The sequence below is a fragment of the Arachis ipaensis genome, chromosome B06 (genome assembly GCF_000816755.2).
Source record: "Arachis ipaensis cultivar K30076 chromosome B06, Araip1.1, whole genome shotgun sequence".
NCBI classification, from domain to species: Eukaryota; Viridiplantae; Streptophyta; class Magnoliopsida; order Fabales; family Fabaceae; genus Arachis; species Arachis ipaensis.
Window position 1 is genome coordinate 136,409,078 of NC_029790.2, and position 15,869 is coordinate 136,424,946.

Genomic DNA, 15,869 nt, shown 5'->3' on the forward strand with positions numbered 1-15,869 from the left:
TCATATGTGTATCAATAAAAAACATTTTAACATCTCTAACACTTGACACAAGATCTTATATTAAAACAATAAATTATTTACTATTTTAACTAATCATAGATTTACTATTATTATTTACAACAACAACAAAGCCTTATCTCACTAGAAGCTTTGTCTCACTAGGTGGGGTCGGCTACATTAATCAAACGACGTCATTGAACTCTGTCATGTATTATGTCTACAGAAAGACCGTTTATATGTAGATCTCGTTTGTCTACCTCATGGATGGTCCTTAGGTCTTCTTCTGCCTTTCACCCTTTGTTTATCTTCCATTTCATCCACCCTCCTTAGTGGTATTCTGTCGGTCTTCTTCTCACATGCCCAAACCATCTGAGACGCGATTCTACCATCTTTTTCACAATGGGTGCTACTCTAACTTTCTCCCTTATATCTTCGTTCTTTATTTTATCCAATCGTGTATGACCACTCATCCATTTCAACATCTTCATCTCTACTAGATGCACGTAAGATATTTAAAACTTTTAACTTTTCGTAAGATGTTTTCTCCAATCTTCACCTCTATATTAGGGTTTTTCCTTCTCAGACCGAACTTACATTCCATATATTCTGTCTTGCTACGGTTTATGCGCAGATCATACACTTCTAGAGTTTTTCTCCATAAGTTCAACTTCTAATTTAGGTCTTCCCTTGACTTTTCCATAAGGATGATATCATTGGCAAAAAACATGCACCATGGCACAGGCTCTTGGATGTGCTCTGTGAGTACTTCCAAGACTAATGTGAAAATGTATGGACTTAAGGATGATCCTTGGTGTAATTCTATATCAATAGGAAATTTTTCTGTCACACCACCTTGAGTCTTCACACTAGTTGTGATCCCATCATACATGTCTTTAATTGCACGAATATATATGACTCTTTTCTTTTCTAAAACCTTCCATAAGACCTCCCTTGGCACCCTATCGTACGCTTTTTCCAAATCAATAAATACCATATGTAGATCACTTTTATTATTACGATACCTCTCAATCATCATTCTTAACAGGTATATCGCTTCGGTGGTAGATTTGCATGGCATAAATTCAAATTGGTTCTCTGTTAGTGTCTCTTTTCTCAACCTCTGTTTTATCACCCTCTCCCATAACTTCATGGTATGGCTCATGAGCTTGATCTCTCTATAATTTCTGCAACTTTGTATATTCCCCTTATTCTTGTAGATAGGTACCAACGTGCTCTTTCTCCACTCATCAGACATCTTTGACCTTAAAATTTCATTAAAAAGCTTGGTTAACCAATTGATGCATTTTTCTCCAAGACCCTTCCAAATCTCAATCGGGATATTATCAGGTCTTATCGCCTTGCCATTTTTCATCTGCTTTAGAGTCTCTTTTATCTCGAAGTTTCGAATCCTTCGATAGTAGTCAAAGTTTTTTATCTTCTTTCTTTGTGCATAACCGACCAAGATTCGGAAGAGTCTTATGTCATTCATTAAATAACTCATAGAAGTAGTTCTTTCACCTTTCATTAATCTTCCCTTCTTGAGCCAGCACCTCTCCATCCTTATCCTTTATGCACTTAACCTGATCCAAATCTTTCGTTCTTCTTTCACGGCTCTTTGCGATTCTATATATACATTTTTTCCTTCTTTCGTGTCCAAAGACTGGTAGAGACTCTCATATGTTCTTGTTTTTGCTTCACTTACAGCCACTTTTGTTTCTTTTTTAGCCGCCTTATATTTTTCCTAATTATCTGCATTGCGGCATAAAAATCACTCTTTAAAGCACTCCCGTTTTATCTTTATCTTTTCTTGTACACTCGCATTCCACTACCAGGACTTTTTGTCTCTTGGTCCTATCTCTTTAGATTCACCATAACTTTCTTTTGCTGTTCTTTTAATAACTTCTGCCATCTCCCTCCACATCTCTTTTGCGCTTCCATTTCCATCTCACTTTATCTCTTCTCCTACCCATCTTAGAAAACTTCTTTGTTTCTCACCTTTCATTCGCCACCACCTCGTCCTTGGGTTCTTCGTATGATGTCTTTTTCTCAACTCTTGCTCAATGCGAAAATTCATGACGACCATCCTATGTTGTATTGTTAAACTCTCTCCCGGGATAATTTTACAATTAATGCAAAATTTTTGATCGACTCTCCTCAACAAGAAGTTGATTTGAGAGCTTGTCATGTCACTCTTATAGGTTATAAGATGTTCGTATCTCTTTTTAAAACATGTATTTGCGATGAGAAGGTCAAAAATTGAGAAAAAGTCCAAAATAGTTTTACCCTCGGCATTGATCATTCTGAAACCACGACCTCCGTGAATACTTCCATACCCAGTTACTTCTCTTTCAACGTAGCTATTTAAATCTCCTCCTAAGAAAATCTTATCTCCCAAAGATATGTCTTGGACCAAACTCTCTAGATTGTCCCAAAACCTTATCTTGTGTTGTTCGTCCGAACCCACTTGCGAAGCATAGGTGCTAATCACATGAAAAGCACCTTCCTCCACCACAAGTTTGATAGAGATGATCCGATCTTCTATTCTCTTGATATCCACTACGTCCTTCTTCCCCTGCTTATCCACAATAATATCAACCTCATTCCTATTCTTTACCTTTCCTGTATACTAAAGTTTGAATTCGAAAGTATCCAACTCCCTAACCTTCGCACCAACCCATTTTGTTTCTTGTAAGCACACAATGTTAATCTTCCTCCTTGTCATTGTGTCCACCACTTCCATGGATTTTTCTGTTAGAGTGTTTATGTTCCATGTCTCAAATCTCAACCTTCTGTCGCTCCGACCTTTACCTTTTACTTTGTGAACTAGCTTATTTACCCTCGTTCATTCCAAGAAAACGCGGGAACTCTTTCTCATTTAACACTACATCCGGGTATTGATGCAGCGGCTCTTGCTCACTCGACACTGTACTCGAACCATACAACGTGTTGCTTCCGGACAACGACCTAGTTTTAGCGCAATAACGTCTTTAATTCATGTCATGAAGATTCGACTAAGTTTTTATGTTGGTTGTCGATGACCTAACACAACCCTCCTACTTTATTCGGGTTTAGGACCGGCTATGTACCGCAAGTGTAACATTGGCGGAATTTTATTATTATTTTCTATCAGCTTAAACTTTTGGGATGAGTGGTTTCATGACATGATATGTTTATTATCCCTAGTACCCGGATGGTTATTTTGTATAGTATGAGTGATGTTTATTTTTTACTCATAGCTCATTGTACACATTGTACAAATATTCCATTAGTTTGCTAGCGGGATTCTATTTAATTATATATAACTAAATCCAATCCAATCAAAATAATCATCTACATAAAAATTAAAATAACCATCCGCATACCTACTAAAATGATCATCCTAAATTGACAATTAAAATAGAAGAAGAAGGAGATAAATAAACAGAAAAAGTAACTATGAGCATCCAACAATTTAATTTTTATTAAAAAAAGAAAAATATATAATTTGACACATGAGTCTTATGATTTGATGTAACTATAAAATTGAAGAAACAAAAAAAAAGTTTAAACAGACAATTGAGTGTTTAATTTGATATTGTCAAACTGGCTGTGAAAGAATCATCAGAAAATCGCAAAAGCAGACAACTTTTTTCCACACCGCTGTCGCCAATAAGAAGGAGCTTGATTACGTAATCGTAATCTGCACGAGCATTAGCTGGTGGTGCCGCCATCGATGCTTACCACTAAACTTTGAAGGCAGAAAGTGAGAGAAGGGTTATGGTATATCCAAGAAGGAGAGAGATCGGATGGAAAGAGAGGAAAGAGGAGGTGTCGGAAATGGTTATCTACAAGGAACCATCTGGTTGAGTATCGGGAGAGTGGCGTGAAAACAGCGGCTGTGGGCGAAGCGTGTCGGACTAACCGACGGAGGTAGAGGCAGTGTCAGTAAGAGACTGCAGTGGTGTCAGTACCAGAAAAGATGGCGACAAATTTTAGTCTTACACAATTCTATTGTAAAATCATCAACTTAATAATTTTTAAATTAATTAATTATAATTAATTTTTCAAATACTTAATTACTACACCGTAAATACTAATTTTAATATAATTGATTGCAAATACAAAGTCTTTGAATTTAATGGTTCTTAAATTATAAGTTATTTTTACTCATAGTTTGAGTTAATAAACGTTAAATTGAAAACAAAAATTTTATTAAAAAACACTTTTGTGGAAACTATTTCAAGAAAGAAAAAAAAAATACTACACCTCAATAGTATAATATAAAAAGTTAGAAACATAACTAATGTGTACAATGGCTTATTTGTATAATGTGTATAATGAGCTATATGAGATGTCTCATGATAAGAGTGTTCTAATACCATGTCATAATACCGCTCATCCTAGAAGCTTACACTAATAAAAAAAGATAACACTAATGGTGATATCTCTAATCCTCCTTAAATCTCCATTATCCATACTTTTCCAAAAGTTATAATTTATAAATGCCTAATGCATCATATTTTTTAAATAATTTATTATTAAAATAACCAAATTATTTTAAATTAACCTCTTAAATTTTAGATAATTAATTTTAATTATAATATCAATTTTATCTTCTACCATTACCACCCACTACTCCACTACCCCTAGTCTCTCAGTCTTCTCTCTCCACCGTCGCTGTTGCTATGTAATCTCTCTCCACCGAGGCTGCAATCTGTGACCTCATTGCCGATCTCCGCTCCTCTCCGCCGCTGTTGTGGTCTCTGCTCACTCAGTCTCGGTCGCTTCCTCTCTACTCTCTCGCCGCAGGTCAGATCTCTTCACCGTTCTCCCTCTTCTAGTTTTGTGTGCCTCTCTCGATAGCTTGAGTTCTGATTAACTGATTACTGAATATTGATGACTTGATCTGTTAAGAATATGTATTAGTTCAATTTTTAAATTTCTAATTTATTAGATTAGTTCTGGTTTTGAGATGAAAATGACGTGTGTGATTAAGCTTGGTTAAATTCAACAGGAGCTCCTCTATAGCCTTAATTTGCTTGTGTATGATTAAACCTTGTTACTTTGTGAAAAAATAAAGTAATTAACATTCTGGAGCATTAATTTGCTTGTCATTTGAATTTAATTAAAGACAAATGGAAGGAGATAGGCCTTAGTTTGCTTCTGTTTTGCTTGCCAGTTAGGTTCACTAATCCATCTTCATTAAACACAATGTAATAAGTGCCTTGCATGTAATTGTTTGCAGTTCTCGATTTATATTTTGTTCCTTTTTTGAATCTTGACGCACACAAATGCCTAACAACTTGTGATACTTGCGCTGTGTAAAAGCATTTGCTACATCTTTACAGGTTATTTTCTTTGAAATTACTTGCTTTCCTTTGATCAGCTGTTTTACTAAATTTGGTCCTTAATCAGAATTCAGAATTGTCAATAAAAAGGATGAGTTCAGCTAGGATTCAGGCATTCAGCTAATATCAGCCAATTTTTTGAAATTATCCTTTTATCCTAATTTCTAAATCTTAAATCTTAAACCCTATCTTAATTCTAATCCTAAACTCTAAAGTCTACACCCTCCAAAAAATGAGGGTTTAAAAAATAATTTACAAATAAAAAAAAGTTACCTAATATTGGCTAATTAAAAGTTGATTCCCTTTTCTTATTCTCTGTGTTTTGCTATTTTGGCTGTTCCAGATTGCAATTAGGCACCAAATTCTATTAATTTCACAAAAATGGAGTTGCTGGTTCCACTTGCATTGCTTGTCAGCGTCTTCCTCATTTTTCTTCTTTTGTCCCCGCGACATCCCAAATCTGGTTACTCTCTTTTCGCCTTTATATATATGAAATTTGGTTAATATGCTTTATTATGGTATGCGAGTATCTGATTTCTTTTGCATACTTACCAGGGAGTAAAGGAAAATCAGCTCAGCCTAGCTTAAACAATCATAAGGTACATATTTGTAGCTAAGTGAATTAGTGAAGTGCTTTATTGCTGTGGATTCTGTTATTACATAGAAGTAGAACCCTTAATTAGTTTAATGTTGTTAGTGACTTTGTGGTCACTGTCATTTTGTTATTAATTTTCTTTCCTATGAAGAACATAAGCCTCTGGGTTTATTAACTAAGAACGTTATGGATCCAGGTGAAACCAATTGAATGTGCTAAATGTCTTGGCTTCAATTTTTTATGCAATTATTAATAAGCTAAGCTTGTTTAAGATTTTCTGTCATTTGAAGGGTTTTGCAGAAGAGGCATAATGTAATAGCTAAATCCCACTTTATCGCCGTACGATTGTATGAATAAAAATTAGTGTTTAACCATTTCTTTCTTTAGTTAATTCTTTATTTTGTATTTATTTATTTATTTATTTATTTTTTTTGCAAGTTTGAAATTGAGGAAAATTATGAATTGTGGAACTTGAACTTTTGGGTGAGGTTCTTCTTAACCAGGATTATGGAGTGGAACTGTAATTTTTGATCCTATGCTTCACCTACTGAAATATAGGTCCCACTTTGATCTCCAAAGGAGAACTATCATTTTTGTATGTTATAGTGTGAGCAGAACTTGGTATGATAAGATTAAAATAGTCTTTCCATAAGCTTAATTACACTGGCAACAGTGAAATAGTTTGAATGAGCATGAATGTTGAACACATGTTGCAAACTGAAAGGGTTAAAATTACTTTTAAACAAAAATAAGTTGATTTACTTTTCCCCAAAGGTAAATTTTACGGGGGAAGCGAGTGTGTTTCAATCACAATTTTGTGAGTTCTTTAAACACGCTTTATTTATTTTTATCTACTTTTTAGAGCATTTTGTATACTCTGTTGTATCCAGGCATCAAAGTCGTACACTAAATCTGAAGTCTCAACGCATAACAAGAGAACAGATTGTTGGATAATTATCAAGAACAAGGTATGTTATTTTTTTGTTGCTTTATACTTTCATTTATGACTCGGTTCAAAGTTTAAACTCTAATAGTTTTCTTTCCCACTTCTAGTCTTTTATTTCCATTCTGTCCCATTTAAAGGATACATTGTTTCCTAATAGTATGAATTTGGGGTTTCAATACTCTAGGTATATGATGTTACCTCTTATGTAGAGGAACATCCAGGTGGTGATGCCATTCTAGCACATGCTGGAGATGATTCAACTGAAGGGTTTTTTGGGTATGTGCTTATTCTATTACATACATTTACATTGTTATATATTTATATATATTTGGTTTCTTACCGAGTTTTTTCTAAATTTTCCCTATAATATTTTTCTTGTTTCCTTCTTTGTATATACTAGTTAGACCTTTTCTTATTATACTTATAGGTTTGTTGCTTAGAGAAACGTGAAGAGCATAAAATATCTACCCAAAAATGCTTTTAATATTTATGAAGAGTTAGATTCTTATTATGCATATGTAAAGATCGTGTCCACTTAAAATTGTGGATTCATCATGCCATCTTATTATTTAAGAATACTATATTGATATATTTATTGAAGCTGAAGGAGTTTTCTGACAAAGTAGCCATAGGTATTATGCTGGTTTTTCACATGATAACAACAATAATAATGTTAGTCAATAGTTGCATACATGATGACTACAACAATAATTGTGGATAAAAAACAGGAGCCGAGCACCTTTTTAGCTTCATGATACACCCTCAGATAGTCTATCAGATTCAAGTTTAGCTCCCTTCCTCTTCATCCCAGATATGTACATCCAAATTTTATCTTTGACATGCCTTATACCTATCAATATGGTTATAACCTATAATTAAATAAGCTTAGAAAATTTTATAGGCCACCATTATTTGTATTTTCTAGCAAAGAATTTTGGTTTTGGCCCTAGGATGTGAATGTATATTGTTATGGCACATACATAGTACTATTAGTTATAGTTCTACATCCAAGTTATGACATACATAAATCATATGGTTTAAAAGTAGGCCATCATGGGTGAATACTTTTTCGTCATGCTTATCTCCTGCTTGATTCTTTCTCTTTTTGTATTTGGTCAAAATACTTGTTTTGGCAGTGAAGGCAATAAACATTTATTCTTTCTAAAATATCTTCTCTCATCACCCTTCAATGACAGGCCACAGCATGCAACTCGAGTGTTTGACATGATTGATGACTTTTACATTGGAGATTTGGAGCAATAGTAGCTATGTTATTGATTTATGGTTTGTGATATTCAAGAGAAATGTCGTTTGAGATTTTTCAATTTTTTATTGCTTGTTACCCCCAATGAGCATAGTGTAGCTGAGATAGTGATGGCATAGTGGCTAGGGGGAGAGGGAAACCTAAGAAGATTTTGATGAGTTGATAAGAAGAAATTTGGGCTGAGTTCAAATGTGATTCATGACAGGGCTTAATGGCATTGTTTTGACCATGTAGTTGACCTCAACTAGCGGGACAAGGTTTTGTTGTTTTTGTTGTTATCCCCTTACATTTTGCACTTTTTTGCCGATCAATTATCTTTGTTAGTCATTAATTGAAGCATTTGAACTGTGAAGTAAGCTTAGGCTTTGATATCAATTGTGCATTAAGTTGGAGAAATTGATTGAGAAACAATGAATAAGCATGAGCCCATAAGATACTAAGGATGGATCTTGTCATCTTGGAGGATGTGTATAGATTGCAAAGCCATCAACAAAATCATTGTAAATTGGAATTAAGATGATTTAGTGTGTTAAAAATGTAAAATGTCATTTTTACCCTTCATTTGAAAACTACATGTAGAGATGTTTAGATGAATGATGGATCTGTTATGTCTATAGAAACATATACCTAAGTTAGATGGAGGATTAATGAACAATTATAATTATAATAGTATAGTTTTCACTTAATTTTGTTCAGTTTAATGCAACAAATAACTTACATACCTTAAATATTATTTATATTTTAAAATACCAATCTTGACTGGTTTGTTTTCTTGGTTTGTACGTATTTTTGAAAGTTTGATTTTCTTATGTTTTCTTGAAGAAAACTACTTTAGTTACAAGTTATAGATGAAGGGATTCACTTAATTAAATAAGTTCTGGACATTGTTCTATTGCATAACTTTTCCACTAATCTAATTGTTGAATCTTATTATGGTTTTATAAGGAAATTTAATATCATATTAAGGGTTGATTAAAGGTTCATCTCTTACAGTAATATTTATTAAGTGCATTGTTTTCCTTTTTGTCTTCTTTCAAGCTTCACACATGATCCTCATTATTAAACAATGCCAAACAGCAAAAAAGAATGCTATGAAAGTTTATGCACCTACAAATGGATGTGTATGTTATCTCATATTGGTCAATTACTCTCTTGAATTCTTCTGTTTGTTTGCTTTTCTTTTTCTTTAAATTCTTTTATCTAAAAAATGTTCTCACAAAACTTTGGGCCACCATAATTTTGATCAAAATGCAAAAGCTTCATGAACACTTTATGCAGTACATCTTATATTATACGTTTGTCCTTTTCTATGTTTCTCAAAACAGTAATTAACAATGTTAATTTGATGTCTTTACAATATATTACATAACTATTCAATCGTATCTATTGTTTTGGATAATTATTTCTATGATAGATATAGAAAATAGTTATTTTTATTGAAGTACACATGTACAAATTTTTCTTAAACATAGTGCGTCAAGACTAAATTTAAAAAAAGTATATAAATGCTTTTTATTTTATTTCCAATATAAAAATTGAAAACCAAAATTGATTTGGTTTTGTTTGGTATGTAATATATTATATTATGTGGATAGATTTTTCCCTTTTTCAATGGCCATGCCAAAGGGATGAGGGGAAATTTTATTACATTCTGATTTCCTTTTTTCTTTTAATTATTTTGTAATATGATATGTTGATTGATTTGGGGGGTATAAGTAGTTGGTGTTTAGTGGGTGTTTATGCTAAGTAATTTTGTTAGCAATGTGTGTTTAGAGCTTTTTCCTTGTCACGGTCAAGAATTCTATCAACTATTGAAAGGAGAAATTACTTCGATAAAGATACTAAAAATGTCTTTTTTTTAAAGATATTTACATATGTCATAATATTATTGGACATTTTTATTAAACCGATTAATAATTTATTTTTTAATAAATTAGAACAAAATCGGTTTATCATAGCAACAATAATAAACCCAATTGTCTGCACTATGATTATTAGACTCGATTTGATCCGATCGATTTACACGATCTAAACAAATTATGTTTAAATTTTTTGATAAAAAGACAAATATATCTCTAACTTTTGTTTAAAAAAAAAAAAACCCATAATCCAGTGGATTATGTAAATTGGTAGGTTTGACCGGATCTGATAACAATTGGATTTATTGTTATTATTATAAAAAGATCGATTTTATTTTAATTTGTTAAGAAAATTCAAAAATAACCGATTCATTAATACGTTTAAAAAGACGTTACAAAAAGACGTTTTACACGTCGAGAGGATCCTCCATTGAAAAGACCTTATTATCTGAAGCCAAAATATACTATATTTAATAATAGAAAAATATATGTTGGCTCAATATAATAAAGAATTAACTACAAATAATACATCTTGTTTACATTAACAATTATTATGTGCTACTCTTTCATTCTAGGAATTCTTCAATGGGCCAAAGCGATTGCTAAATTGAAACAATAATTCTCTTGGCCTTTTCCTTTTCTTCTATACCTTAGTGGATCCAGATTCATGATTTTGCTAGGCTATAAATTCTTACACTGTGTGAAAGCAATAATTAATTTCTACAAAAAGAATACATATATATAATGTGTATGGAACATAAAAACATGTTAAAAACAAACATAACAAACGCCATGGGGTTGGCTTTATTTTCCTTTGAGCGAAAAGGAACAAACGGTTTTATTCTTTTTCTGTGTTGGCATTTTGGTGTTTTATTTACTCATGGCATGACAATTGACAACACAATAAGTAAAGGAGAATAATAATTCCTCAAAATAATTAAATTTTGTAACAAATTAAAGGTCATTCCATTATTATAGACGAAATATGAATCATTATAAGCCTTGAAGACCCAATCAATATATGAATAAAATTTCTTTAAGTTGTTATTTGTCTATAGTTGATCAATCAATTGCTGAATATATAAGGTGAAATTTAAATTCTAATACTTGTTTAAATGAAAAAGAGAATAATTATTCGACTAATTTAAGTTGATTTATTAATTACGTAATTTGACCTTAAAATTTGTTTTGCTAACATATATATACTGGTAGTATATAAAGACATAAGTGATTAGTAGTCCTTTACCAATATGGGTTACTGAAATAGTAGGCAAACTCATTCTCTAATCTGATCAATTCCTAAGAATAAAAGAATACTTCTGTTAAAAGAAGTAGTCACAATTTCTAGAATCGGATTAGTAAACATTCCAATAACGAAATCTATATATACGTAAAGTAAAGACTTTAAAAGGGGAAAAAAAACTCATTTCTTTAAGTTGATCGGCCTAAATAAAATTGACTAATACATAAATATTATTCTATTTTAGTTTTAAAATTTTTTAAATAAATTTAATGTTGTCTCACTATTAAATTTGACACGAACAATTAACAGAGTGAGTGACATGGATGATAGCAATATTTTTAGTTGAGTCATATCTTCTTATTTCTATGTGTTAGATAAACATAACTAAAATATTTTTGTAACACTTTATGTTTTCGTCCTTTTTCTTGTACAAAATTCCAAATTTCAATTATCAATCATTAATGCTTTAGAATTAAATAAAAAGATTTTACATTGTTGATCGTTTTTGTCTTAATTTTACTTACGTATTGAAATCAAACATTATTAACTCTTTAATATGTTAATTGTTTATGTCAAATTTAATTATAAGATAATATTAAACTTATATAAAACTTTTTAAAATTGAAATAAAATATTTAAAATGTTAAAGACCAAATTAAAACTTGACTTAAATGTTAAAAACTAAAATAATACTTTATCCTTTTAAATATTATATAATTCATTCCACATCAAATAATACAAAAGCATATATTCCAAAAAAAAAAATGCATTTTTTTAACAATTTAAGTTATAAATGACGTGATTGAAAATTTTATCAAATATAAAAACTTAATTACAAATTTTTAAATTAAAAAATTTAATTTAAAATCTTATAAAATTATAAAAACCAACGTAATAATTGAACTTACTATATACAGTAATATATAAATTTCACAAAATGCGAAGATTTAAAGGGTTAGAGATATTAACTACAACTTTAAGAAAATAATAAAAAAATTGGTGAGGTGTCCTATACAAATACTGAATGCTGGCACATGATTTTCTGCCTTTAGTGGTCCCTTGATGACATAACTATATTCGGTAATGTTTCAGCCACATTTTCTATTTTATTTGCAGCTACATGATTTATATGGGATTTTAATTTAATTAGCATCCTTAATTTTGTAAGAGTATTGATACTCTAATTACTATAAGATGATTTAATCAAAGGTCTTGAACATCATGAACAAAAAATATTTTAAAAACTTATAACATGGTGAACTTTTTCTTTTCTTTTTACCTCAAACTAAATAAAACCCGAAACATTTCTCTAACATATTTAGCAGTTTTCAAACAAAATAAAAATTAAAAAACACTCTTTTGTGTGAGACCCTATATCAATAAGCGAAGGCTAGAAGAGTTAACTGTCTCTTCAAATAAACTTGTAAATAATTAAGGTAAAAACTCACTTATGTCTTAATGTGAAATTGATAATAATTAAAAATTATTAAATAATAATTTAATTAAAATTTATAAAATTATTTAATATTTTTCAACTATAAATTAGTGAAAATTCACGTACAATTAATTTTACGTGAAGTTGATAATTGAGAGCCGTTAGATAAAAATTTAGTCAAATCAATCAAATTATTTAACGACTCTCAACTATCAATTTTACGTGAGTTTTTACCCTATTAATTTCATATGAAAACAATAACTGCACATAACCAATAATAAGAGTAAAGTTTATCTTCTAGTTACTTGCAACATTTATACAGATTAATAAAGAATAATTTTAAATCATGTAAAAATTAGTCAATTTCTTTACTAAAATTTATTTTAACAAAAGAAAAATCAATTTTGAAAATTATAATACATATATAGTAGTTGAGAGTTGGGCAGCCATAAATACATTTTCAATTTGGTAGCACTTACCAATGTGTAATCTGTGCCTTTCTGAAAGGTTGGTTCATATGACTATTGATCTTTCACAAACCAAGCCTTGTTAAGGTAGACATTCCTCTTCCTACACCTATGACAAATATTTGCATTTTTGGATATTTCAACATGCAATAATTTTAACTCTTAATAAGTATTTGTTGAGTGTATAAAAGTGCCACCTACTTCACCTGTTCACCAACATTCGATTTGAAGAAGGGTCGTATCCAAAATTAAAGATATAGTAATTAAGATACTTGGCATCGATATTATTAATTTTGAATATGAATAATGAGGGTTTCAAAGCCACATGAACTCGTCAAAATTCGTACATGTTTCTGGTGAAATGAATAATTATAATCATGACGTCAGCACTCAGCAGCAGGGGATATATATAAACGAGCATGATGATGATGTGGTGTGGTACCTCTTGAATTTATTTTCTAATCATGCATTTGAGCTTGAAAGCAAGCTCTTATTTTATTAATGAGTTATAGTTCAAAGCATAGTCTTTTTATATTTATTTTGGTATTTTTTTCTAACTTTTTGAGTTTATATTTTTTTATTAATTAAAAAAAAATAGCTAGAATTAAACATATAGAAAAAAAAAAAACTTAATATGAAATTTAACATAATATATGTTATAAGAGAAATTGAAGATTGAGCTACTAATTAGATTTAGAGTAAAGTATCGTTTTTGTCCTCAACGTTTGGGGTAAATTCTATTTGTGTCCCTAACGTTTAAATCGTCTTATCTGTATCCCTAACGTTTGTAAAAGTGATTCAATGTTATCTTGCCGTTAATTACACATCATGAACGCTTTAGTTTGAATTTTAAAAATCTCTTCTTGAAGTTAGAATACAAATGTCTGGATAGAATCGATCATCTACCCCGAAAAATAGCTCATCAAAAGTTGAAACTAACTCCTACAACATTTATATAATTCACTTTTCTAGGGACATAATTGAATCTAAACACAAATAGTGGGTATAATATTAAAATTGAACACATTCAAATGAAACCTAATTGAGAATGAATGCATCAAAGTGAAAATAATTGAAAAATATAATCTGATTTGTTAGTATAATTGATAGTAGGATAACATTGAATCACTTTTATAAACGTTAGAGATACAAATAGGACGATTTAAATGTTAGAGACACAAATAAGACTTATCCTAAACGTTGGAGACAAAAACATATTTTACTCTTAGATTTATATGCGTCAATTCACTTCATTTTGGATAACTTGTCCTTTTTATATACTTATTCTTTTTAATTACTGTTTTTATGTATTCACTTTCTTTTAATTCATTTTTTATAAAGCAAAATAAATTTTTTCTTGCCATAAATAATATATAAATTTGCTGTGATTTGTGAAAATGTGATCAATGTGTAAGAAAAGGAAGCTAGTTGGCATTTGAGATTGAGTTGTATAATAGCTAAGTAGGTATATTATATAGGTCAATTCTATGGTGTTTATAAATTATTGTCTAAATTTTATTTAACTAATTTTTTTAATAAATTTTAATTTTTTAAAAATTATTTTTTTTATATTTTTCTAATTAAATATTAATTTTTATTTTTTTAATAAATCAATCATCATCTTTTAAACACTATAGCATTTACCTATTATAAATATATGGGGTTTGATGAGATGAGTGGTATCTATCTTTTTCTTTTGGAAAGGGAATTGAAGGGAAGATATTGACCTTAGTGAATCACTTATTAGTGAATTATTATCTCATCATTAATAATCAAACTTTGAATGACTATTTTCCATTTGCCAACCCTGCACTTCTTTGCCTAAAAGCTGCCATACTTTACAAAAAGGCCAAAGCTGTTACAATTTTTAATACCAACTCTCTCTCAAATATCTTTATGGGTAATTCAAACTTTGACTTTTGGATAGAGTTATTCTAATGTAACTCAAAATTTTGAATTCAAAATCTCGATATACATCACCAAGTTAAAATTTGAAAGAGAGAATTTAAATAATAATTAAAATGCCTAATTATATTGAATTTGATTTAAATTGTTTCTAATAGAATAATTAACTCCCATCTCATGCATTTTTAAATATAACTTTTTGAAATATAATTTAATGAATATTATTCAAAAACATTTCTATAAATCTAACTAATTAATTAATAGTATCCTAGGTTAAAATTTAAACTTTTCTTCCTAAATTTTATCAATAAAAAAGAGTATATATATATTCACATATATCTGCATGGTTTTAAAACATTTTATACAGTCGTTCAATCACATTTATTCTTTTACTTGATCACTTAGGTGGTCAATATAAAAGTCATTTATTTTTGCTAACGTGACACTATATAATTTGATACACATATAAAATTATTTTACGCTAAGAGTGCATTAAAATCGCCAATGAGTTATAGCTCAAATGGCATAAACTCTCCATACTCAATTAAGAGGTTGCGTGTTCGAATCATATATCTTTCCAAATTTAAGTCAAGAAGCAATAGTTCAAATGGCATAGTCTCTTCATACTCAATTAAGAGGTTGCGGGTTCGAGCCTCCATATCTTCGGTAAAAAAAAAAAAAGTGCATTAAAATCAAATTCATAATTAAAAATCTAATTTTTCTTAAAATAGTATGAATTAAATTTTAGACCTTTTGTTCTTCAAATTTCCAATACTATATTATAAAATTATAAAGTCTTAAATGAAAATAATTAAAATTATAGTAGTA

At 30.1% G+C, this 15,869-nt stretch overlaps 1 protein-coding gene across 2 annotated transcripts; it reads left to right on the plus strand.

Moving 5' to 3' along the window:
• LOC107605711 (cytochrome B5-like protein) lies at window positions 4,589-8,488 on the plus strand. Of its 2 annotated transcripts, XM_016307676.2 has the most exons (7): window positions 4,590-4,788; window positions 5,225-5,327; window positions 5,671-5,790; window positions 5,883-5,926; window positions 6,813-6,890; window positions 7,053-7,144; window positions 8,065-8,488. In XM_016307676.2, exons 3-7 carry the CDS (start codon window positions 5,709-5,711, stop codon window positions 8,129-8,131), a joined length of 363 nt encoding a protein of 120 aa, XP_016163162.1. In that variant the 5' UTR covers window positions 4,590-4,788; window positions 5,225-5,327; window positions 5,671-5,708; the 3' UTR covers window positions 8,132-8,488. The 2 variants fall into 2 exon arrangements, with proteins under 2 accessions (XP_016163163.1, XP_016163162.1); XM_016307677.2 differs by lacking the exon at window positions 5,225-5,327 and having other exon boundaries at window positions 4,589-4,788.

Bases quoted from the DNA above. Each gene is read 5' to 3' on its own strand.
- LOC107605711 (XM_016307677.2), top strand. From the start codon at position 5,709: ATGGAGTTGCTGGTTCCACTTGCATTGCTTGTCAGCGTCTTCCTCATT. The intron at 5,791-5,882 runs GTTACTCTCTTT...CATACTTACCAG, and splicing joins CCCGCGACATCCCAAATCTG to GGAGTAAAGGAAAATCAGCT. The intron at 5,927-6,812 runs GTACATATTTGT...TGTTGTATCCAG, and splicing joins CTAGCTTAAACAATCATAAG to GCATCAAAGTCGTACACTAA.